Source organism: Rissa tridactyla, chromosome 3 (genome assembly GCF_028500815.1).
Source record: "Rissa tridactyla isolate bRisTri1 chromosome 3, bRisTri1.patW.cur.20221130, whole genome shotgun sequence".
NCBI classification, from domain to species: Eukaryota; Metazoa; Chordata; class Aves; order Charadriiformes; family Laridae; genus Rissa; species Rissa tridactyla.
The window spans coordinates 111,104,625-111,130,877 of NC_071468.1; the positions used below are offsets into that span (position 1 = coordinate 111,104,625).

Consider the following 26,253-nt stretch of genomic DNA (forward strand, 5'->3'; position numbering starts at 1 on the left):
TTAAAAAATCATTACAGTGCATGGCAGTATAGAAACAGATTATTTTACGGCTAGGCAGGCGTATAAATAGCTGAGCTGTGTTTTCCGTGTAGCTGGTGCTTTGCTGGGTTTCACCAGAAGAGGGTAGAGTTCGGGAAGGACTCCTTGCCGCCTGGGCTCCCTATTGTGTTGGGAAACTGCAAAGGGAAAACAAGCACAAGTTTCTCCTCTGCACGCTTGCACCGACTGACTGCGTGCAAGAGTCAGCAGATAAACTCTGGAAGATCTTAAAGTAAAACGAAAACGGAAAGAGAAACAAAATTTCAAAGCAGCTTTCTAGGGAAATCTGTGGAATCGAAGAGAGAAACGGCAACAGTTTTCTGTGGGCTCACCCTGCTGATTGTCTCTCTGAGAACTGTCACTCACTGCACGTTGCATTAATCAGAGCACGGGATTTATTTCTCTGCCGTGACTTCCAACCTGTGAATAAATATCACTCTTAGAGAGAGAATGGGACCTGAAAAGACTCTCGAGCACTGAGCAGAGGGGTGAGTTTTATTAAATGGTTTCTTCTCTTTCAAATCTGCTGGAGCTTTCTAACATCCTGCTTGCAGGCACAGCAGCCCAATGACTTGTCTTTTCCCCGCAGCTTCTTGCATACCTCGCGAGGCTTTCCCGACCGCAGGTTTATCTCTGTAACCTTTCCCACCACCGCTCCGGGTCAGTTTGGTAACATTTGCAATAGAGCTGACTCGGCGCTGATTTGCTTTCATGAGAAATTAAAACCACAAAGCTTTGAAACCAGACAACAGGCTAAAAATCAAGTAAAATTCGATATAATTAAAATGGCAGGTGACTCTAGGTCTCCAGATGTGGACACAGACGGATCAGGAAAAAATGAAGAAATGGAGATTGTAGTCAATGTCGGTGGGGTAAGGCAGGTGTTCTATGGAGATAACCTGAATCAATACCCAGAAACACGGCTGGCAGAGCTGATCAACTGTTTATCGGGGGGATACGATAGCATATTCTCCCTCTGTGATGACTATGATCCTGGAAAGAGAGAGTTTTACTTTGACAGAGATCCAGATGCTTTCAAATGCATTATTGACGTATACTACTTTGGGGAAATTCACATGAAGAAAGGAATATGTCCCATATGTTTCAAGAACGAAATGGAATTTTGGAAAGTGGATCTGAAATTTTTGGATGACTGCTGCAAAACTCATCTAAGTGAAAAAAAGGAGGAACTGGAAGAAATAGCTCGAAGGGTGCAACTGATTCTGGATGACTTGGGAGTAGATGCCTCGGAAAGTCGCTGGAAAAGGTGCCAAAAATACATCTGGAAATTTCTGGAGAAGCCAGAATCGTCCTACCCAGCTCGAGTGATCGCTGTTCTGTCCTTTCTGTTTATTTTGATCTCTTCTGTCGTGATGTGTGTGGGCACCATCCCAGACCTGCAGGTCGTAGATGCGGAGGGGAACCGTATGGAGCACCCGACCCTGGACAGCATAGAGACAGCCTGCATAGGCTGGTTTACCATGGAGTACGTGCTGAGGCTAATCTCCTCTCCCAACAAACTCCACTTTGCCCTGTCTTTCATGAACATTGTCGACGTGCTAGCAATACTTCCTTTCTATGTCAGCCTCACCTTGACACACTTGGGAGCCAAGCTCATGGAGCTGAGCAACGTCCAGCAGGCTGTCCAGGCCCTGCGCATCATGAGGATCGCGAGGATTTTCAAGCTTGCTCGGCACTCCTCAGGGCTCCAGACCCTAACGTATGCCCTGAAACGCAGCTTTAAGGAGCTCGGGCTGCTCCTCATGTACTTGGCCGTTGGAATCTTTGTCTTTTCTGCCCTGGGTTACACCATGGAGCAAAGCCACCCTGAAACTTTATTTAAAAGCATCCCTCAGTCATTTTGGTGGGCAATCATTACCATGACCACAGTTGGATATGGAGACATATACCCTAAAACAACACTAGGAAAACTGAATGCTGCCATCAGTTTTCTTTGCGGGGTGATAGCGATCGCCCTTCCCATCCATCCTATCATTAACAACTTTGTCAGGTATTATAACAAACAGAGGGTTTTAGAAACAGCTGCCAAGCACGAATTGGAGCTGATGGAGCTAAACTCAGCCGAGGGGAAAACCGCAAACTCCAAAAGTGAACCAGAGGATCTTGTGAGGGACGGCAAGGAGGGTCCTTTTTATAGCAGCCGGCTAAAAGTCTCCCACAGTGACACCTTTATTCATCTACTGTCAGAAGAGAAACACTATAGGACCAGGCTTCAAAGCTGCAAATAAACCGTGAGCTGTTGTCAGCGCTAAGCTATAGATGGGGACAACCTGACAATCAACTACTGAAAAGACTTGTGGGATCTGTCAGGGTTGAGAGGGAGCACTGCTTTGCTTTTCCAACGTGAATATAAATTAACCCCATGGTATCTCCATCAACAGTTGGTAAGACTTTGCCGTTATTACTCAAAATAAAATAGTAGGACTCCATTGAGATCAGACTGCTTATAATGAGTGTGTTCTGGCAAAACCCATTTGTAATCATTTTAGAGACTGAAAAGCCCTTCCTGATCGGTAAATGTTCGATGACCTGAATGTGCAGCATTGACACATCAGAACTCTGTACCTGTGACAATAAAGAGCAGCATCGCACAGATTGTGTCTCCCAGGCTGTCTTCAATGCCTTTGCAGCTAGGAGAACTGCTCCTAAAAAAATTAAAGCAGCCTCTCACTTGTATTAGGTTCAGGTTTACAGCAAAATATTATGAGCAGTTTCAGCCTAGAGATACTGCAAGTATGAGCATATACTGCGTGCAGGATATTAGAGTCAATGACCGGTTTTTGTATAATGTAATTTGGGGTCAAATTTTTGGGTAGGTGTCTGTTCCTCTTTGCATAAAAAAAATATAATTTTCAGTGGGACACGAAGCTATTGTTTGGGCAGACATGTAGAACAGAATCAATATATTTTAAGGAACAAGTCAAAAAATTATTTGTTCTAGCTTTTAATTACAACATAGTAATTTATATATGCAGGGATCTTGCAGAAAGGATTTATAATCAAGTAATTTTAAAAACTTTAAGTTAACTCGTAGTATTTTTAATTCACTATTAAAGCAAGAGAAGTTAACAGGGGAGTTAAATTGAGTACTTCTAAAAAACAAACTTTAACTCTTTGAAAGTAAGTGTAGAGGAAGTTTCAATAAAAATAGTATACTCTCCAACTGATTTATGGTAAAAATATCTATCTGAATGAACATATTACTAGGTGGTTTTTTTTCAAGAAGTACATCCCACCCCTACTATAACTGCGTGGTTTTGTAAATGTTAGTTTACGGAGGTGGTAGGCACTACTCAGTATCTTATTCATTAATCAGCATATTAATCAACACCAGTGTGTAGCTACTCTCCTTTCCAAAAGCAAGTGCCATCTATGTGAGCATTAATTTGGCTCGCATAACAACTGCAATATATGGGTCTGGTCTCTACCAGAGAAATCCATTGAAACTAGGAGTTACGCCAGCTCAAAGGGGAGGGGAGAACTGGCACACGGATGTATTTACATATGTTAAAAGTAGGATCCCAAATGATTAAAGGGCTAGAGTAGCTGTCCTTATTTGCTCCCTTTTGTGCTGAGCAGCCCCTCGCCCAGATGAAACATACCATCATGAGCCATGACCCCTCGCTGGGCACCTCATGGTGCCCAAGGACCCCCACACAGGTCCTTGGGACTCTTTTCCTGGGACATGGGCAAGTGATAGGCCTGTGGCATCCACCCCACCACAACAGTGACCAGAGGGGCACAGAGCCGTGGGGTGGGCTCTGTGCTCTCTCCTGGCGCCTTGTTTGCCCCTGACAAAGGGGTACGTGTCTGTTGGTGGGGAGAGACCTGCTCCGCTGGGAGTGGGGAGCAGTGGTGGTGTTTAGGGGCTGGGCAGTGGCTCCCCAGGAACACTGCCCGCTCTGCAGGTCTGCTGACGTGGAAATCAACCCGCAGCTCCCCCAGGCTGAAGCCCTTTCTCAGCAATACCCCTCAAACCCTGGGGTGCTCACCTCCAGGGACACCTACTTTGTGTCCCCGTGCCCTGGCCCTGTGCCAGACCTACCATCCTCTTCTCCAACCCCATTACCATGTCCTGCCTTACATACCCCCAGTAAGTAAGAGAATTCAAGGCAAACTCTAAACCTTTCTGTACCAGAATCCTTTCACCAGCCCATTTTGTCCCAAATTCTCTCCTGTCTAAGGCCAACAGCCCATCCAGGTGACCTCCACAGCACAAGCACCCCTTCACCCTCCCCTCTGCATCCCAGCACCCAACTTCCAGGACACAAGTATGGGCTGTAGCCATCAAAAATTGAGTCAGGTGGGATGCTGAGGGTGGGGGAAGAGGAAAAGTAACAGCGCTGTGCCAGTCCCAGCCATACGCCTTATCTATCAGCAGGGATATTAAATGTTCCTGACTTCCCTCATGATGTCCAGAGGGTGGCTGAGGATGAATTAAGTTAGCAAAAGTGCTTTCCTGAATGAGGAAAGCACTGTATAAATGCTAAGTGATATGGTTAGCACCGCAAGCACTAAATCCTCACTGCTGCACTTTGCAATTTATTTAACGTGACATTAAATAAAAAATAAGCCTATTTTATCAGAAACAATTTTATGGACTAATTTCTCCAGTGACTTATGCCTTTGAGCACAGGGGTCTGCCTATGCTACGTCAGCATGGAAAGAGCTTTGAGACAACCTTGGTGCCACTCCAGCTCACTCTGGTCTCAAGCCAGGCTCCGTGTGGTTTCTGCACTAGGGATCGTATTTGTTGGATTCATTGCCATAAGTTGTATGTTCTTAAAAGGCTGTAGGTGGGCAGGTGGATTCCTGCCTGTTTGCCTCGCCTGTGGTGTGGGAACCCTGCAGGAGCAAGGGGAGATGTCAGCAGTGATAGAGGGAAGGGGCAGGCTGGCAGCCTGCAGGACACGGTGGGACTGGAGAGGAGCAAGGGGTTCTTACACAGCCGCAACCCTGATGGGAGAAAGCAAGAGGTTTCCTGGGGCTTTGGGGGAGACAAGTCTCGCAGACCAAGAAACTACTGTAAACCACTGGCTTTGAAGTCAGGGCTGGAGGAAAGGCTCTGCCCCTTAAAGGATGGAGCGAGCTAGGGGACGTTTGCTTTCAATTTTTTTAATGCTTGGCACAACCCAGCCGAGCTGATTTTCCTTTATTACAAGTTAATCTAAAAAAAGAAAAGGACTTAAAAGACTGGAAGGCTTGAGGGTGGGAGAGGAGTGTCAGTGCAGTCCCTTTGCAGAGAGGAAGCGACACCATCCAAAGGCTCTGGTTGAGTTGGGGTCCCCCTGTCTTAGACACAGGACTTTCTGAAGTCCAAAGTTAGGACAAGCCCTGCAGTCTTTTCAAGGGGGAGACTTCACCGGGCTTGGTGCAGGTCTCATTCCTGCGCCCAGGCTGCACCCACCCAACTCACCAGCGACTGCCCCACGTCCAGCTCTTCCCAAGCACTTTATGGACACTTTGGCTGAGTCTATACAATTAAATTAATGAATGCAAGGCATTCCCAGTAGGCCCAGCTCCAGACTCACAGAAACAGCATCAGCCACTGCACTCAGCTTCCCCAGTGTCTGCAGCACAGTCTGTAGCACAACTGTCTCTCGGGGGAGCCCGGCCCCTGGTATCTAATACACTTCACCTGGGAACCAGGACAGGAACAGCCTGAAAATTTCCAAGGGCAGAAAAATCCGCATAAACTGCCTGGATCTCTTCTCATCCCCCTGCTACCCAAATACTCTGCTTTGGACTCCCCGGTGTACAAAGGAAATGGGTCACCCTTCCTGTATGAAATTGGAAGCTCTGGGAAGAAAATGTAGTACTCTTCTAGAGGAGACACATTGAGAAGAATTATGGAGAAAAATACAGAGCTACTATAATTTTAGTTGACATCCCTTCTCATACCGAAGCTCCTCAATTCACTGAGCAGGAAATTTCAGGGCCCAGTGAGCAGGTCAAACTATCCTCTTGAGAAGTTATCCCATAGGACACCTGCCCCATGCAGCCAGCCCTGGCTGCTTCTAGAAAACTTTGAATCTTTAATACAGCCTGCAGTGTACAGAGTTAAAACTTGACAGGACCAACTTTTAGCTCCTAACATCAACTTCAGCTGTAAATTTGGGATTAGTCCAGGTCTGACATCAAATAGCTGTCAGCAGAATCTGATTCGATAGCCTTCGTTTAATAACCCACCCAAGGGTAGATGGGTGGCAATTGCTAAGGCTGTAGGTAAAATGAAGCCTGGTTTTAGCTTCCTGGACACCATAAAGGGTAGAACTTAATAGAGTAGAAATTGCTTTTAGAAGTGTGGGAGACGGCTGCAGTAGTTCGTGACACACAGCATTAGTCTCAGGGAAGTGACAGGCACGTAACACGTCAACTCATGCCACGCTCTGCTGGCGTGTCACAGCCACCTTGGCTTTGGAAACAGCGTCAAGTTCAGGCAGAAATGACCATCTACAGCTAGGTTTTATTGCTGGACTGCCATAGATATACACGATTTGAAGACACTTATAAAAAAATCAAAATTGTGGGAAATACTAGAATACCACTATTGTCTGCTGTCACGTGTGCAGGAGAGCTGCCCTTGCTGCAGGTATGGCACCTGCCACACAAGGTTAATTGAAATGTCCTCTGTGGTCTGTGCATGGGTTGGGGGGAACGTGGAGGCAGAGCCAGCTCATGCCAAACAGAAGGAGGGCTGAGCACCATCCAACAGCCCATCTGTCCATGGCTGTGAGAAGGGCAGTCATTGCTAATGTCCCTTTTGCAGCTGAAGCTGAGACAGTGATGCTGTTTCAGTAACCCTTTAGGCAGCTTTCTTTTTGCCTAATGTGCTCGTTGAATCTACCTGATAAAAATGCTTAAGACTAGAAACCAAGACCATGTTGTTTTCAGTCTCATGTATTCTCTCAATCTACACTGATTTTTCAAATAACTACACCAAATGCTCACCTGAGACTGGATGAAAGAGTAACGAACAAGTGTTTGCTGAAACAGGCCAGTCAAATGTCCACAAAATTAAAGGGTAAGAGATATTAATGCACAATTATCCATACTGAAAGACACAAAAAACCCCACAACCCTCTTCCAGACACATCTGCAGCGCCAGATGTGCTAAAACAAATAGAACGGCGTCCCCTGTGAATTCTGCTAGGCAGAAGTGCTTCCTCCCTCCTCCCTGTCAACACAGCTGTCACTCTTATATCCACTGACGAACCGCACAATTTCGTACTCGCACAGGTATGACAGCTACCGGGCACACACACAGGAGAATGCACTTGGTACCCAACCAGGTTTCTAAGGGTCTGGCTCGCTGTCCATTCAAAGATTACTGCATTTTGCTTAGGCTGTCCATTCATGAATATCGACTGCTCGTTCCACACCAGCTTTCATGAGACACCTGCCCTTTGAGACAGATGGTCCTTAGTGATGTGAGGAATAAGTTCTGCACTGCCTGGTGTAAATCAAACTTCACCAAGAGTTGCAGCAATACAGCACTAGTGTGAAAGTCGACGCAGGGCAATGTATATTAAATTTACTTGTTTCAACCGTAGATATCCCACTAAAACTGAAATTGGCTTCTCTCCCTGCAGTGAACCCTATTAGGCCTGAATTCAGTGGCAGTTTTGCCTGCCTTAGAGGTGTTGGGGGAAATGATGCAGCCAAGTGAGCCAAGGCTAATGCACAAGGCAGGCTCACGTAAATCACTAAGAGGCAAATGAAGATGATAGAAAGGTCTGAGAGCTCCAGGAGAAGCTGTGCCATTTAATTGTTTCTTTTCTTGTTGCTTTCATATGTAGATGAGAAAGCTGCCAGTGTCTTAAAGCTGCTTTTTGTCTTCCCATGTAAGGGGAAGCCTTGAATATCTTTTTAACATGCCGAGAGTCAAGTACCGCTAAATCATCCTTGTCAGTTAAAGATATATACAATAGAAGCAGAAAGGAAGGGAAATCTTAAAAGGAATCTAAGTAGAGGACTCTCTTTAAAAATAAAATCTCAAAATGGAAAGGTAGACTGAACGCTATCTTGTATATGCCCACAAAAACACTGTTATTTTCCATGCACCGCTCTACCGATTTCAATGAAAATGAGGCCCCCAAAGGCTGACCTTAGTGCTTTGTTTTTTGGTTTAAGCATGAAATGTTGTGATTCTCTATTCTATAAGGAAGTAACCTGTATGCTCTGCAGCAGTTAAACTTCTTAAAGAATGAAAATTATCTGTATTCATTAGTGTCTGTGCTCACGAATTCTGTGTTAGAGCTGACAAAGCGGTAGAAACTCAGGTGGGCAATCACAGGACGACGGCAGCAAATTGCTCGGCACTGCAAAGGGAAGTTTTAGAAAACCTTCTGGCAGCCTCAGCCTGCTTTGCTGTTCAGAAGACAAACTGCAGCTTCAATTACTATAACAGCATTACGGGGAAATTCTTTATCAGTACGATGCACTCTGCTGATCCCAAACAGTGTTTCCACTACATTACAGTTATCAGCTTTACAAAGCCAGTGTTTTCCAGGCTTACTAGCGTAGTAAGATATGTCAATTTTGCACAGTACCCAGAATATGAAGTAGCTGTAGCTGGCTGTTGGTCAATGTTGATTTTTTTTTATTATTATTTTTACAGCAAAAACGATACACTACAAATATTCTTTGCCATATTCACATAAATAATGTATTCATTGTCATACGTTGATTTTGAATTCTCATATCCCTGAAGTCTCAGCTTGTCCATTATCAACCAGCAAAGAACTAACCCTTCTGTCTTATTCTATACCAGAATAACCACCATGAAGTACTACACGCCATTTTGGTTTCTTCCCTTGTTCCATCGGGATTACTCTGTAATCGGACAACTCTTGTCACTGCCATGTTTTTCTTTTCATTCAGCCTCATTTTTCATATCTTAATTTTGGTCTATTGCACTTCATTATTTTGTTTCAGAAAATGGAAATGATTCATCTCTCTTGCTCCTCACACCCCTGACACGCTTGCCGATGACGAGTGCGCTCCCACCCCTCGCGGCTCTCTGCACTGGGTCAGTTCACTGGGGCAGGCTTAGAACACGCCTAGGAGAGAAAACACACTGCCTCCGGACTTCATTTGGACATGTTGGCCAACCACTCCCCAAAACCCTTCTACATATTAAAAGAAAACTCTCTCTTATATGTGGAACACTCAAAAGACACGAGGTCCAGCTGCAGCAGCCCTGTCTGATTTAGCTGAGCATTTTCGCACGTTTAAATTCCCCTCTCTTTGGGAGGACTGAAACATTTCGCTGAAGAGAGATTGCTTTAAACGTGCGCTTACGTGCTTTACTGCTCAGAATGTGCTCATGTTAAACCTTACATGGCAAAAAAAGGATGTTTCTGAACTGCATCCAAGCAGGCACCAGCAATTTTCTACTCACAGCCACCAATCAGGCATTGGGACAAAGGGACCTTGATTGGTCCCTACAGGGGCTGCTGCAATATAAATGAGAATCATTTTCTGTTCATGAATAACATATAAAGTGTCTTCCTATTGCTTGAGAAGTGAAATATCTAGAAGACAGTCTGACCTTTGCATCCCTCCGACTTTGTAGAAACATTGCTAAATACAAATGTGTTTTGGTACAATATAAAAAAAAAAAAACCAAACTAATTCCTTCACTATTTAGCAGGCAAAACTCAAGCAGAGAGGAGATAAAGCCTGCATCCTCCCCTGGGCTTTTGCTTGGGAATGGCCACTAGCCAGCTGGACACCTCTTGCTTGTTTGCAGAGGAACAAATCACACCCTTGCTTGCCAGCAGGTCCTTCTATTTCTACTGGTTGTCACAGTAATAAATCAATTGTTGCTGCAAAACACAGCTCCTATCCAACTCGTGGGGAATCTGTAAACTCTCTGCAGCACAAATGTCAACCAATTGCTGGACGGGCTTTCAGGCTGGAGTGGTTATTGTTTGCCAGTTAGTTATTTGCATTGGAACAGTAAATTCCATTTGCAAAAGCCTTTACCATTTGGACTCATTTGCCTTAGGAGCAAATTAATTGCTGCTGTACGACATCATCGCTGCCGTGACTCACGTAGGGCATACTCGTATTGCCTTGACTGGAGGAGTGAACACCAGTTGCCAGCTGGACTTCATCCTTGCCCACTGGAGCTGTTACTGTCCGCCTCAGGTTGGGGCTTTTACCATCAGGACCGTTCACATGAGACCCGAGCAACTCAAAGATGTATTGAAGTGAGCTGCGCCTATATCTGATGTGACTTTTCATCAGTGACTGCAAAATGTTTTTGAGTTGGGAAGAAAGTGTAAAGAGAGAATAGCGGTCCTCAACGAGCAGCTGGGAGCTGGCGAGGGGGAGTATATGTGGGCTGCTGGAGTAGTTGCGTGGCTCAGCCACCCAGGGGTGGCCAGGTGAGGCACACAAGCCTCTCTCCTTCCCTTCATTCATCTGGATGCCCTCTAAGCATCAGTTTGCAGTGAGAGGGTGGGTGGCAAAGGGTTGTTATGACTGACATCACCCCAAAAGAGGTCTGTCCCTTCCTCCTCCCTGTACGGAAAACCACCATACCCAAATACCACGGGGCTCCAAGTACACAAGACATTTTAAGAAGTGAATAGATCAGCCTAGGAGACATCAACGTCCTTCCCTCAGCTAAACCCAAGGGTCGCCAAAGGGGTTTTTGGAGGGGTATACATTTTAATCATAGGGCTGTAGATAGCCCCAGTGTGACAATATTTGAGACTTGCAGGTGTCACTGCAATTAACAGTAACACTCAGCTATGCTGGCTAAGCCTGTCGTCTAAGAGCATGTGCCACCCTGAAAAGCTCACAGTTCTCCATTTTCAGGATTCTTAGAGGGAAAATAGTAAAGTCTTATTCAATATGACTAAAGAAGTTGCGACTGTTTGTAAGTAAACTGGCTGTTCACTGAAATCCCCATGTAGGTTAGAGCAGCTCAATGGGTCGCTCTGTCACATCCACCAAGGGAAATAAAGCGAGCTAACTGCATTCCTCTACATTTCTTACTGCTCCTGGGTAATGAGATTATAGCCGTGACAGAGAGGTGGGGAAGAGGGAGATAATTTCCTGGTACACTCCTTTCTGATGTTTGCTGGCTTACCTTCCTCATCCAAATTGGTACACTTTGTAGACTAAAAATTGGATTTTGCATAGCAAGACAAAGAGATTCTGAAGCAGTCCAACATTGCCGATTCTTGGGCAGCGTGCAATTAGAAGTGGAGTGCAAGACCCTAATCTAAAATCCCAGATTTCAACCTATTTCACTGTTATATCAATCCAAGACACATCATGCTCTGTGATAACAGCAGGTGCAACAGAACACGAAGGATTTGTTTGTACCTCAGTGATGGGAAGAGGCCACTTCCAGCTGCGGTGGGAAGGAAAGGACTTTGGCAGTAGCATGTGGGACTGGAAACATGCTTTACAGCAAGGTTTTACACAAGGACATCCACCTGCAGCCCAGAGTTGCAGCTGCTCTTCTGCTCAGGGAATATATGAGAGACTCTTCCCCGTGCCGCACTAGGGATGTGGGAGAAAATGTTTTGCACGAGAAAATTAGATTGGTTCCCACTGAATGGCCAAATAGGGAGGGTGATGGGTACAGCTTCATTTTTAAACAGATACTAAAATGAAAACAGCTCTTTTCATCCTTCATTTGATTCTATGGCTTTCTCTCCTGTTCAGACAATAGCACTGCTATGATTTCATGGGAAATGGTAGGTACTTCGGTGAAAGATCACCAGCGCTCAGTTGCCGGCTCATCTGCCTTGTTCTGATCCAGGTGACAAAAGGCACACACCTTTCCAGTGGGCCACGTCCGCTGGCATGAGGGGGATCTTCCAAATCTTTAGTACTTAATGAAGCATCCCTTAGTGTAACTCCAAGATGAATGAAAAGCCACTCAAACCTCTTTGGGTTTTGGAGGTTTTTTTGGTCACAAACTGCTACAAAAACACATTAAGGCTTTTCACAATCCTGTTTTCCTAATCAGTGTCTACCAATGAGTTGGCAAAAAACCCTCACTCTTGCCGGCAGAGACTGCAACACAAATGCAAACACAAATGAAAGTAAATTATTTTCTGGTGAAGACTGATAAAGGCAGAGCATGAAACAAATGTGTGGTAAATTGGTCTCATTTAACCATCATCCATTTCAGCACATTTGAATGCTAGATTTGCACACAGGCTGTTCATGCTTACAGAATGAGAGCCTGGATATGTGATGGTGAAAGACACTTAGAGTTGAGATGAGTTACTGGGCAGGACAATTGAAGCAGGACAATTCCCACACAATGTGGTAGGTGATGTCTGCTGCAGTGCTACAGTTATTAAGTAGTAGGGTGGAGAGGAGGTGTACCACCATGCATGGGTTTAGAGACTCAACAACTTTCACCATAAAGGCTGCAGGAATGAATTAAAGTCTGAAAAAACTGCCTTAAATTTAAAAAAAATAATAATAATTAACACTCTTTTTTTAGTGTGCCCAAGAATGGTTTAGAGATGGCTTGATCAAATCCCAGCATAGCAAGGAAGCTCCAGGTAGCTGAGGGCTTGTTAATGTAACAGACAAAAAAATAAAATGCAGAAGTGTAGCACACTCAAAGAGTTGCATAATATGACAGCAAGGAGTTAAGTTGCCACAGAAGCAACTCATTTTGGATGGGCAGACTTCGCCACCTGGACTTTTGGCTACACAGTATTCCAAATGACATGACCATTGAGAAGTCAGTCACTCAAAGGTTAGTACCCAGTGTACCTGCGGTGATGAGGGTGTCCCCCTGGCCCGCCACAGAAAGGGTGCGTATTTCCCATAAGTGCTGTTGTGCATCTGCCAGTCCCAGGCAGATGTAGGGCATCTCATGGGGTACTTGACTCCTAAGCATCCTCAAATGGATCGAGTCAGCTCTGTCGTTGGAGCCTACAGGCATTTCAGCAGAGCAGCAGCTTTCAGGTGCCCAATGCACTGGCATCTATTGCCAGCTGAGACCACAGTATCATTTAGGTTGGAAGAGACCTTTTGAAATCACCTAGTCCAATCCCTCTGCTCAAGAAGGATCAGTTGGAACAGGTTGTCCAGACAGGATAAGGTGTCTGAGACATCTGCAAGGGATGGCAAATATACCCTAGGGGACTCATGAACCTTTCTGTAGGTTCCGTAGGTTCTTGCAGGCAGCAAGAGGCCAAGGATGTCATGACCTTTCAGGCTTCCCTGTTAGATCAGGGGTTGCCTGGATCTGAACTGATACTAGATGTCTGTGTTTGGGCAACTGAATCCCACCCCTTGTGTCTGCTTGAGCATGGTCCCTGCAACTTCAGTTGCATGCGAGGCTCCACTGTTGGCATTGACTAGATCTCCACTGACTCGAGAGGGAGCTGAGACAGTTGGCACACGTATAGACATCAGTACTTGGGTGTTTTAACTTTGACCTCAACCTTTATGTCTACTGTCTGCCTGTCTGCTTCCTGAGTTTGTAAGTCATGTGGTGAGGTACAGAGGACTTTGCTGAGGGCACAGCTGGTGAATGGTCTTCTTTTACAAAAAAAACATATAGGTGAATATAATAGCAAGGAGTTATCTTCTTTTACCAAAGGGTCATAGACTGAGCCTCTCCCTTGCTACTTGGTTAAAAAAGGTCTATCAAATATAAACAAAGGTGCCTTAAAAAGGTGGTCCCACAGTCTGTGACACGGGCATGGTGTCATGACCTTTCAGGCTTCCCCATTAGATCAGGGGTTGCCTGGATGTGGCTGCTGGAGCCAGGCCTGTAAATCCTGTCCCCAGATCATCAAGCTAATACACCCAACATCTGTTTCTGATCTCACAGATCAAAAGAGGACTTGTGCCAGTCGTGTCAGTTGGAAATGAGATAAAAATCAGAAATGGGCCGTGTGTTCTGGCTCTGGAACAGAAACAACCATAGGAGCAGAATGGTGACCGTTCTCCAAAACACAAGTGACACTCAGGCAGCTCCTCCAGCCTTGACTGCAGCCCATAATCCTGACAAAGCAATCATTCCTCAGCACAGCTCCTCTTTTTGTTCTGCCACCCTCGAGAGCCTGCAGCTTCAGATCTCCAGTCCCTCCTGTGAAAGAAGACAGCATTACAAACTGTGCTGTCATCTCCTATTTTGGAAATGTAAATTCCAGGCTCTTTCCACAATGACTGGGAACAGCGTGGTTAGTGCTTTCCAGCTGATAAGACTAGATCAAGCCTTTCAGAAATTAACATTTTTTTCTTAGAGTCTGCAAGGAGATCTAGCTTCCAGGTTTTCATATCGACTCCTGAATGATAAAGTACAAACAGTATTTTCATTAACTAACTCAGCACCAAATTTTACTCTGTTACAATACTCAAAGGTTGCTTCTAACTCTACGAAGTCCTTTTTTCTTAACATTTTAACAAAAGTGTCGTCTTGCCTAGCATTCTCTGGACAGCTTCTCATGCATATTCAAATAGAACAAACAAAACTCCACGTAATGATTCTGATGTTATTGTCCTGCGATTTCAATAGGAGTGAAGATCACTTGGTATAGCTGATGACTGAGTACAGTATTCTTACTACAGACAAAATAACTATATCATATGATTTTACCGAATCGTCTGAATAAAAATAAAAGACTGACCACCCACACAACTCAACTAACAACCTATCAAGATGCACTCCCATGTTTATTATTGAAATAAATCTGTGATTGTAATTCAGAGGCAAAATATTTGCAAACACTTATTCCATTATTGCATGCTCATTTTTTATCATAAGATGAATCAGATGAAGCTCAAGTAATGGTGTAGTTCCATGATGTTTAGTGCCACACATATGCTTAGCATCATGTTCTCTAGTCCTCACTGTGCCCCTGCATAGAAACAGTGTGACTTCATCTCCTGTTTATTACAGATGGAGTGACAGCCATGGATTTTACTACTGTCAAAACACCATTAACACTTGGTAGTAGCTGGGTACTAAAATGGCATGAAGTTATCCCTCCATCAGACTGCCTGGTATGGTGTTATATTGCAGAAAAGACGCCGTCATTGATGTGTTAGTGGGAAGAACAGAAACATCAAAGCTGCAGTGCGGTGGCCGAAGAACAAAATTAATTTGATTCATCACCCTGAAAAATCCCATCTAAAACAAACCGTCTTGAAGGGCCAGCACAGTTGCACCTTTTCAGCTAAGGACAATGAGAAAAGTTAATGTGCATGAGGGAGCGAGCAATTACCACTTGGCCAGGCTCGACGGGAACATGAAAGGACGTATTGCTAGTTAGTATGAAAGAAAAGGAACAGAACAGGTGGGAGTAGCACAGCATTTAGAAGGGTAATAGGGAGCAGAAGAATGAAAAGCAGTACAGAGAGAAACACTACAGAGACAGAGGCAAAAGAGAAGGGGTCGAGAGACCTTTTCCATTTTTATACCATTCTGTCTTCACACAAAGCTCCATTTTCCAATTTCCTTTGAGTGACTTTAATTCAATATGATGAAAGTCGCTTTAGTGCTGTCAGTCATTTGCTAAAGGCAAATGCAGTTGGAACAGTGATGGTGCATATGTGTGTGTGTATGAGTATGTCTGTATATACCCATATATATGTGTTAATACAGTCAGCCTGGCATAATTAATAAAAAATACTTGTAAGTACTTTCAGAAAAGTTTGCTACAGCTATAATAGAGGAATCTTAAAATAAATAGATTCACTAATGGGTATATATATAAACAAACATATAGTTATATATTTCTCCTTTGTGCTTATGTATAAAATATTTTTTCTATCAATAGTTACTTTCCGTATGGTGCTGAGAAGATCGATCTGCACAGTACCACCCATTTACAATCCAGAGGTTGACAGGTAGGAAGCTATGAACTCAACTCAGTAACAAGCTTCAATCTATTCACATTTCCCTCAGCATTAACTTGTCATTACTTTATTTTTTCCACAAGGACCACAAAATTGACTCACTTAATTGGAAAAAATCCAGCACAAAAAGATATTGAATGTTCCTGAAAATTAATGGCTATATGTCTTATCCCTTCAATTTCCAGTTGTTAATTCTTTCTAGTGAGTCCTACAGGAGAAGCCTCAATGAAACTGAATACATGAATAATTTTTAATGACATAAAATTATTGTGTTATTCTCATCAATACACTGTTCTTCCTCTGATTGCTTCTGACGGGTACCTGCAGGAAAACCTAGGAAACAGCAGCAAGGTTGTGGCTTATGAATCAAAAGACTATTTTTGTACAGGACAAGGTGAAAAAGTTCTCTTCCACTCTAACATGTCTCCTAATTCTCCAGGAACTTAAACACTTGGTTTAATTGCTACCAAGTAATCCAAGGTCAGGGATGGCATTATAAATCACTACAGTAAATATCTCCACTTTAAAACCTCTGTGAGATAACAAGTGACCTCTGGCTTCTGATCTTACAGCTAAGCCGCTGAGAAAAGTGTGAACAGTTTGTTTTTAAAGATCTGTGAAATAAATGTAGAGGAACCTCTGTTCATTTATTTTATCAGTTATATAAAAAGCTATCAATGCCAAGTGCTCTGAAAGGCAGCGATGATATGCTAAGTAAGATTTAGATAGAAGCCGTTACTGCTTTCCCTTGAAGAACAGTGGCAACATGCCTGGATTTTCACAAATATTGTTGAAAGTGCTTTGGTGTCTGACTGTCCTGGTGGTGGAAGGGGTGACCAAGCTCTGCCCTGAAAGAGACACGCGTGTGCTGGTGCCTGGCCTCGCACAAGCAAAGGAGGTGGCAGGTGAATGTTTGGCTACATAAGCTGCCATAAAATCCTTTTATCTCTTCTCCCTAAACAAAATATGCCCAGCAGGCTCATCCTAGCCAAATCCAACCAGCTCACTGGCACCAAGAGAGCTCTGCTCTACGAAGGAGCTTCACCTGTTTAGCTCTTCTTCCAGCTGCACAAATTGCCTTTCAAGCTGGACTTCAGGGATGTCCCAGATTTCCTGATGCATAATTACTTTTGGGGCAATTCCAGCGAACATAAACAATGAGTCAAAACAAAACCCTTAGGGGAGGAGATGGAGGAAAAAAAAATGTCCTGAGAAGCTGCCCTGATAATTCAACTCTTGCAGTCATCTGTGAAAAAGAGACTGTCATGAACGAACTTTCCTCACTTTAGACACAGACAGAAATTAAAAGGCAGCTTTTCCTGCAGGGAGAGAGCCCTGGGTGTGATACGGGGATCCTCAGCAGCACGGGATAATGGAGCTCCTCTGCTTCAAATGGTCAAGGGAAGGCTCCAGAGAGAGGGACGCATGTGAGAAACCTTCCTTGCCTCTTAGCAAGCAGAAATATTTATTTATGCCTTCAAGGTAGTTTACTGTTTTCTGATGTTTTAGTCCTACTTGATTTATAGCACCACAACAAAAGGTGGTGATGCATACTGCTGGAAGGAGAGAGGAATATTTTGCCTAATACCAGCTCAACTCTTCAACCCCTACATCCATTGCCCACTTCTTCCCACAGTGGTGAATCTCATTCACCTCATTTTTGAAGGAGACAAAAAAGGGATTGTGAATCATCAAAAGGCCTTGGCTGGACTCCATCAGGTTCCTGACAGCCCATTTCTCCATCTGATTGAGGTCTTTCTGAACAGCAGCCCTATCCTCCAGTGCAGCGACTGCTCCTCCCAGTTGATATCTTTTGCAATCTCTCCTTCGATGGTGAGGGTAAAATAAAGTTCAGAGAGAACTTTGCAGATGCCATTTAAAAATAAAGACAGAGAAGGCACTTTCCTTTTCATTCATCTTGCCACCCTGAGGTCCTTAGAAAGAGACCTCTTTTGCAGATAAACCTTGAAGTAGCTTTAAACATTCCTGCCTTGCATGTGTGATTGTGTCCTGTCCTGAAAAGCCTCCAGCTGCTGTTACACTGGGATACTGAGATGTTCAGCCTCCTGCTGAGGGCCTTTATTGACTTGCTAGAAACAGGAAGCAATTTAAAAACCTTCTTTCATGCATGTATTGACTTTCACATCAGTCCTTTAAAGGATTATTGGATCTTCAGATGGTGACTAATGATGTTATCACTAAAGAATTCATTAATCTTGAAAAATGTCTGCCATGCATGGAGCTAGGCAAAGAAACTGAAAAGAAGACATTATAGGAAAAATAAGTATAATGTTCTTAATGAAATTCAAAGAAGATGATAGTTAAATGATAGCAGATTTTGTTTTCTTCATAGTGCTGAGAAGTTAGGTCAGTCAATAGCAAGATAAATGAATGGTATAAAAGTGTGCCAGTGACAAACACAAGTTTAAGACCTTGTTTCTGCAGTTATTTCTGCAGAACTCTGGGCCCGATGTAGGAGGACGTTGATAGACTTGGGGAAGTCCAGCAGAGGCCACCAGGATGGTCAGGGCTGGAGCACTGAGGGGCTGGGCCTGTTCAGCCTGGATGAAGGAGAGATTCGGGGGGGGTCTCACAGCAGCCGGACCCTGCCCACCTGGAGGGTCATTGAGGAGCTGGAGCCAGGCTCTTCACAACAGTGCACATCAGGGGAATGAGAGGCAGGAGTCATAAATGGAAAGAAGATATTCCAGCTGCATACAAGGAAGGAAATTTCACTGAGGACAGTCAGGCACTGGATCAGGCTGCCCAGACAGCTTGTGCAGTCTCCATCCTTGGAGGTTTCAAGAACCAACTGGATAAAGCCCTGAGCAGCCTGGTCTGGTCTCACTCTGCTTGAAGCAGGAGGTTGGGCTGGAGGTACTTGTGGTCCATCCCAAAGTGGCTCATTCTGTGATTCTACTTCCATTTGCATAGCAGTTGGAAGCTAGGACTTCTAAAGGAGATCACCACTGTAGAGATGAATATGTTTTATCTTCACTGCTTTAAATATGTCTATCTTTACAGTGAAACAAGCTTACTTGCCACTCTATTCATATAGCCAGATCACAAGAACCTAGAGACAAGGATAAAACCACTAGGGAAAGACGCAAGGCATGTTACTGTACAGGACTAAATCCTCTTACAGACTGTCCCCGAGGAAAAAGATAGGTTTTTACATTAAGAGGTGCAACACTCTGGAAAAGGTACAATGACCACAAACAACGATTTTTAACTCTTGCAAGTGGAATGAAAAATCCCACACAAGTCTGTCTGATCTCCGCTGTTGAAGCGCTCCCATTCATACTAATCTATTCCAAAGATCGCATTACTCCTTCACTGCGAGCGCCTCCATTCACACAGGCACTTGTCCAGAATTATGTTGAGAACATATTGCAGAAACCCTGCATTTCAGAGCTAAAAAACATGTGTTAAACCAGAGAGACTTTTCCAAGAAGAGAACACATGCATGAAGTTTTAACTGCTCCATACATGGCAGAAAATCTATGTTCTCTGCAGGACTGCATCCCTGATCCTTTTGCAACCATATATACAGGGTGAAAAGCTTCCGACCATCAGAAAAGATGGTGCTTCCTCTGCCTGCAGCAAGAGCTCTCTGTAAGTAATGCAGGTTGTTAATAAAAAAAGCTTATTTATTTTTTGCACAAATATGCTATGAAACTTATTAAAATAGCACAGTAATGAGCTTGAGCTGGCTATGTATATTACATTTTCATGTTCGTTATGAAAACTAATGCCAGCTTAAATATATGTGTACACTTAAAATGTAGTGAGCTTTTTGCAAGTGAAAAGTATATTGCAAAGAAGTTTAAAGATAAAATATTCTGTTATGAATCCATGGAAGAAAGTCTCATCTGGATTACTGACTCAGGTTGCTGAGACAAAGAAGACAGTAGAATCTTGTCAACATGAAGTTTGACTTGGTTTTGCCTCAGAATTGGGAGGCCACCTACTCAAATTTTATACTGGTATGGAGATGAAATGTATTTTTGAAGGCAGAGTGGCTTGTACAGACAAAGGAATAGCTGTCTATATAGTAATGTAAGATCAGGTGCATTAATGCCGGAGGACTTTGTTTTATCATATTGATTTATACTGATTTTGGAAGTGCTCAAAAAATGTGAGTGTTCTTGGGATCCTCTAGCTGCTGTCTCTCTCATTCTTCTAGTTTGTGGACAAGCAGAAAAAAAAAATCTTTTCTGAAAGCAAAAGGAAATAATTTTATACAGAGTATTATGTTCAAACTACCAGAGCAAAAACTAAAACCTAAATGGAAAAAGAACAGCAGAGGTTCCATTTCTGGGATGGAATGATCTTCTCATGACTGAACAATTTAATACGTATGACTTTTAACGTCTTTGCATGGGTCTGTCATCTTTTTAAATGCCATTAAACCTCAGTGTCAAAATACCTATTAAGAAAGTGGCTGTTGTTGAGAAAGAGATAATAAAAATCAGGTAGATTAATGGACTGTATGGGAAACCTCACTCCAGAAATAATGAAGCTCATAAACTGAGCTTTGCCATTTACATCCACATCCTAAATCAACCAAGCACTTTAATACACCCAGCTCTGACCAAGAGCGGTTTACCAGTCATGGAAAGCATCAGTCAGAACTTAATAGAATTTTGTATACACTCAATCTGCGATATTAGGTCATACAGAAATAGAACAACAAAGTTTCAAGTGACGTTTCTTTTCCTCTTTCTTCAGAAACATCGAATATCTAGGAAACAGGAGACTGGGCTTTTCCTGTAAATCCCTAATGAGGCCCACACAGCCCATTTGTACAAAGGATTATGTTCAGATAACAAGTGGGGATGGGATTTTCTGCATGGTGCAAATATACATTAGGCACTAGAGCTGCAATTATAGGTCATAAATAACCTCATGGATCTATAGTCACTCCAGAGCCTGCAAAAGCAATTGCTTCTGGACTGCTAGAGCTTCCAAACCCACCTACTCAATGCCTAAAACTGACAGTTGAGCATCTGGACCAACATTATGGCAATATGAAAATAGTATAATCTGTGTCAATAAGCATCCACTGACATCTCTGGCAATTGATTTCTGCTATCATTTTAGAACATAATTTTATTTCAGTTATTGGATTTTGGAAAAGGATTAAGGAGATAAGGAGCTGGTGTTTGAAACAACTATTTGAGATGAAAAACAGAAACAATGAAAAATTCTGTAGCTACTCGCAATATTCACAGTTATTTTAAAACAATTGACTTTATTACATACAAATACAATAAATACACTCTTAGCTTTTTAATGTGGATGGGAATATATGTATACTCAATAACTGATTTTCATCTGCTGTATAATCGCTGATGTCTTGTTCAAATGAGAGAGAATTTTGAATGTAATGAATTCTAAAAATTATCAGATTTGGGCAAAATAGAAGCATTCTTGGAATATAATTAACAGCAAAATCAAAACATTAATGTACGCAAAGCGATGCACTGTAACAACCTGTTCAAAAAACAAACTCTCAATTAACCAATGGAATGTTAAAATGGAAGACAACAAAACTGAATATTTTTTTTGCCTCTTCATTCTGCTAAACTCCATGAGATAAATCAGCACCCCAATTTAAACCTATATCTAATGAGAATTAATATAATAACAGAAGAAGTATGTTCACGATCTCAAGATAAAATTGTATCTTTGCATCAGCTAGCACAGTTTTCTTATACGCATATTGTCCTAAATAGTATAGTTTTTCCCCACAAATGATCTTCCAGAAATACCATCTCATTTGTTTCCAAGTGAGATATTATTCAAGACTGGATGCTGAACTAGCTGAAGCATTAATTTGTAAAATTTATTATTTTGAGGTTTTGTGCTGTGAGAGATGCCTTTTATTCCCATTCAGATAACTCCACTAGAAACTATTAAACTATGAACTGCTGAAGTGGCTGAAATTGTGACGACCTCAAGCAACCCACTCAGGCCAGTGGAAAACTTGCATTCTCTGCAGTTGTCTTCAGGTCAAACCCTTAATCCAATACCTAAGCTCCTGAGATCATTCTCACCTCCTCTGGTGACCCGTTCTTAACATGATTCTCAGTGTGTGGGGGCAATATCAGCCGTAGGTCAGGTCCTTTCTCATTTGGGAATGAATACCACAGGTTACTCCGTGCTTACAAGATGCAGCACCTGTCTCAGCCGCACAGCACTGCATGGGCTGAGATCAGTCATAGAGCATACAAGGGAAAATTCATGCCAGTGGTGATTTGACCCAATTTCTGTGTGCCTCAGTTCATTGATTTGCTAAACGAGAAATAGTGGCACCTATCCCATAAGCCAACTGAAAAGTTTAATGATGCATTTAAACAGGTTTTAAATTCCAAGCTGGATGAATAGGCAAAATTACGAAAGAGATCATGGAATAAAATCCTGCCAAAATTCTGTTTGCATCATTTAAAATGTTCTAATTCTATAATGTTGACATAGGTTTCCCCAAGCTCACAGAAAATAGGCAGCTCAGTAAAGGAAAGAGTAGGAGCAAGCCTCTTATGAGAAATGCTCACCCATTTCCAATGCCAGGAATAAACCAAAATTAAGAGGCATTATGAGCACTCACCTGGGTTTTGCTCCTTTTAAGCCTCGTGGTTCTACCTGTCTTTTAATTGAACTCAACAGTACAAAGGTGTAACATTACTCTTTAAATATGCACCTCTAAGTTTACCTTTGAAACTTATTTCCAATTTATATCATTATATTTAGAAATCAATCCTGATTTCCCCAGTGCAATACAAAAGAAGAGAGCAATGTTCCCAAACAGAGTAAATTCATCCTTGACTAGAGAGCTAATAACACTTTTTTCACCTTATCTCTCTGTGGTTCCTTTATTCCTGGACTGTCTCAAGAATCCCACCATTTCCCAACAAGATTGTATTTCCAACCTCTTTCTACAAACTGAACTAAACATTTTTCCACAGAACAGGAGCAAAATGCAGTAACATCAACATTCCACAAAAAGCTCCCACTCAAACATGAACTAGCTGGGAACGATTTATAAACCACTGCAAAAGTTATAAAAAATATATTCTGTTTAGACAACTAGTTTCATTTTTTCTGTATTCAAGTTTAATTCTGCCCTTATTAAAATGGCCATTTTTGCTATTCTCTCACTTGATGAATGGAGACAATCTGGCACAGTTTTCACATCAGGTTGCAGCAATATCTGTCTCGAAGGCTGTGCCCAGCCTGTGGCTGCTCAGTTGGGTGCTGGCAGATGAATCCTCAGTCCCCAGCCCATAATGTTCTCCAGGCAGTCACTGATTTGGGTGGCTGCTGGGCGATAGAGGGGGTCTCCAGGCTACTGCACCTCCACACTGCACGGTGGCCACCGCTGTCGGTGTATGTAAACTCACCGCTGGCCCCTCTGTGATGTACACAAGCGTGTAAAGAAGAAAGACTTAGCAGCCAGCCCATGGTGGATCCCAGAATCCAACTGTGAAACCACCAGCAAGCCAACAGTGGCCTGACATTATTCCAGAGACCAGAGCTATTTAAATATGAACAAGTGATCGCTTTGCTCCTGCCCAAAACTGTGACCCATCCGTGGGACGATTGTGCCTGCTGATAGCCTGGCAGATGCCAATCTGCTTCCCTGGCGTAGGACGGCTGACCATGTGCGAGCTGCTGGCAGGAGGCAGCTTGGCTGCACGTCAAGCAGGTGCGAGATGTGAAGGGGATGGAAGAAGCAGTGGTGCTGTCTACAAAAATAACTGGGGCTTTAGTACATCTAGTGCAGGCTCAGGGGTGACCTGCACATGGCACAGCAGTGATTTAAAGGTAGTAGGTTTATGAGCTTCAGAGACGCACTCTGGGCAACAGGTCATGGTAGCTCTGGGAACAAAGGAACCAGAAAAAAATCAGGGAAATTGTCTATTCTACATCCTCAGTTTGCAAGGACAGATGCTGTAAAGCAGACATAGCATTAGGGCTTTGTGTTCATTTCCTACAGATTAGAGTGAAACATAAAGATAAGGGTTAGTTTCATGGGAACTGTGTCTGGCTGGACCTGGACCAGCTGCCTGATGTGCTTACATAAGAGTAAAGTAGTCTAGATTCATTTCTCAGAGATTCATTTCCCATTAGTGTTTTACGTGCATAGCAGAGGAGTGCAGTGTAGAATCACCAAGAAAGGATACCGAGACTGCCAAAACAAAAGTGCAAGAAGCGTAACAAAAGCAGACCTTTGCCAGTGTTGTGCCCAAAAGCAAACCCAATGCTGATTAAACGGCATGGGACAAACTGCAAAATGCACAAGGTCACTTGCAAGAGAGTTAATTCTGCGCCCTCTTCCTTGAGGAGGTATGAATTTCTCACTGCCTGTATAGGGCAAGAATTACTTTTGCTGCTTCCGTTTCACACGTCAAGCAAATTTGAGTTAGGGAGGTGATGGGAGCGGGAGCAGGAGCAGGGCAAGGCATAATGGTCACCTAGTTCCTTGCTCTGGAAATCAGGGACGGGTGTCCTCGCTGAGATGCACAGACAAGTCTTCTTCTATCACAGTGTCAGATGGGAGAGTAAGTTGTCCAGGCTAGTATTTAGCCCACACATCCTCAGAAATGCAGATTTATACATGGAGTACCTGACTTTATCTTTGAGAGCCAGAGGTGGTTTGGCTACAGATACATCCATGTCTGGGGGAGTTGGGGAAGGCAGGGGAAACAGGTCAAGTGATAATATCAAGAGAAATTCTCTCTTGGCTCATCTCCGATTCTTCTCTGTTCAGAATCACAGCATGCTTAACTGGATATTTCCAGCCCAGAGCAACAAACCTAATTTCTAATGTTCTTAATTGCTTTTCCTTTTCTTCTTCCCCAGCTGGCAGATGGACCTGTACCATATCAGCAATGCTTTGTGTTGTGCTTGCAAGAATGATAATAGAACCAACAAAATCATTTTATTTCCTGATCTGTGCGCACTGCAAAGTTCAGTAAGCAGCATTTGGTCTTTATTTATTTTCATTCTCAGCTTTTGCCTGAGATCAGAAATGATTTCTGCTGTATTTTATTTGCTTTTATTATATGGAGTTTTGAATTCTCTCTTTTAATTCTCACAAAGAATGTTTTCTGGAAACAAGCCAAGCTTACTGAAGCTTTGCTAGGGATGTAGAAAGGCAAAGGATTTGTGGGACAGCACACAGCAAAGCATGCTTGTAGAGTCTACCAACAAATAGGGATAAAAGAAGATGACTTCTGTCACACATATCAACCAAGAAACATATACATCTGGGGCTGGATATAATGAAGATTTTCATTACAATTGCCTACCTTTAGAGGTAAGCTGAAGATTCAACTCAAAGCAGAGACACCCTTAAATGTAGCCTCACATTCAGTAATAAATTTTACAATTCTAACATCTACAGAATCAGCACAAGTCTTTTCTGCCTTCTTCCTCTTTTTCTGGGTTACGGAGAAACATTTCAGAATCATATTTGGGCCCAACATATGGAATAAACTTGACATCATATTTTTGGATATATATATCATTGTCCTGTCCCTCTGAAAAGGGTATCTGACTGAGGAATATGAAGTACATTCAAATTCAAGTTTTAAAAACTTCAAAGACTGCAGAATCTTAAGAGGTGGTCCAGGTGACCTGCTAAGTGTTTGTGTGCTACACTTGGTGAAGGAAAAGGTGGGTAGAATTAACTTCAAGAGGTTTTGGTATGAGCCATTTTGAACAGACTCTACCAGTCTTCCTACAGAGAAGTCAGGCTAAATAGTCCCTTCTGATAGGAAATATTATTAGCCTCTAATTATTATTTTTTTATATAAATATTGTATTTTTAATTCCTGAGATAATTTCAATAGTCATAGTTGTATCTGTTGTGGTTTAGGCCAGATTGGCCAATGACGGGACGACAGTTGCTCTCCCCCACCTCTTGTTCCAAGGAGAGTCACGAGTTTAGAAGGAACTAAACTGCTTTAATGAAATATTAATAATAAAATAAAAAGGAAATAATGAAATAGATACAAGATATACAAAACCATATCAAGCAGGATGACTGGGGAAGTCCCAGACTAGACTCAGCGACAGATGGGAACTGGATTCAGGATCTGGATTCAGGAATGCATGGACCAGATGAAAAGACAAGGTTCTCCTCAGATGTCGGCCATTGAAGAAAGAGGGCTGACCCGTTGATCCCTCAGATTTTATACTGAGCATGGGGCAGATGGGATGGAATACCCCTATTGGTCAATTTTGGGTCACCTGTCCTGTCTGCTCCTCCCTGCAGGTGGGACCCCTCTACGCTTTTCCATTTCTGACCCTCCAATGGGGCAAATAACA

General features: G+C 43.0%; 1 protein-coding gene across 1 annotated transcript; it reads left to right on the forward strand.

The window, feature by feature from the left end:
• Positions 1–824: 824 nt before the first annotated feature.
• Positions 825–2,288, forward strand: KCNF1 (potassium voltage-gated channel modifier subfamily F member 1). The gene has a single exon (XM_054196640.1). The coding sequence runs from the start codon at positions 825–827 to the stop codon at positions 2,286–2,288; it is 1,464 nt and encodes a 487-aa protein (XP_054052615.1).
• The last annotated feature ends 23,965 nt before the right edge of the window (positions 2,289–26,253 follow it).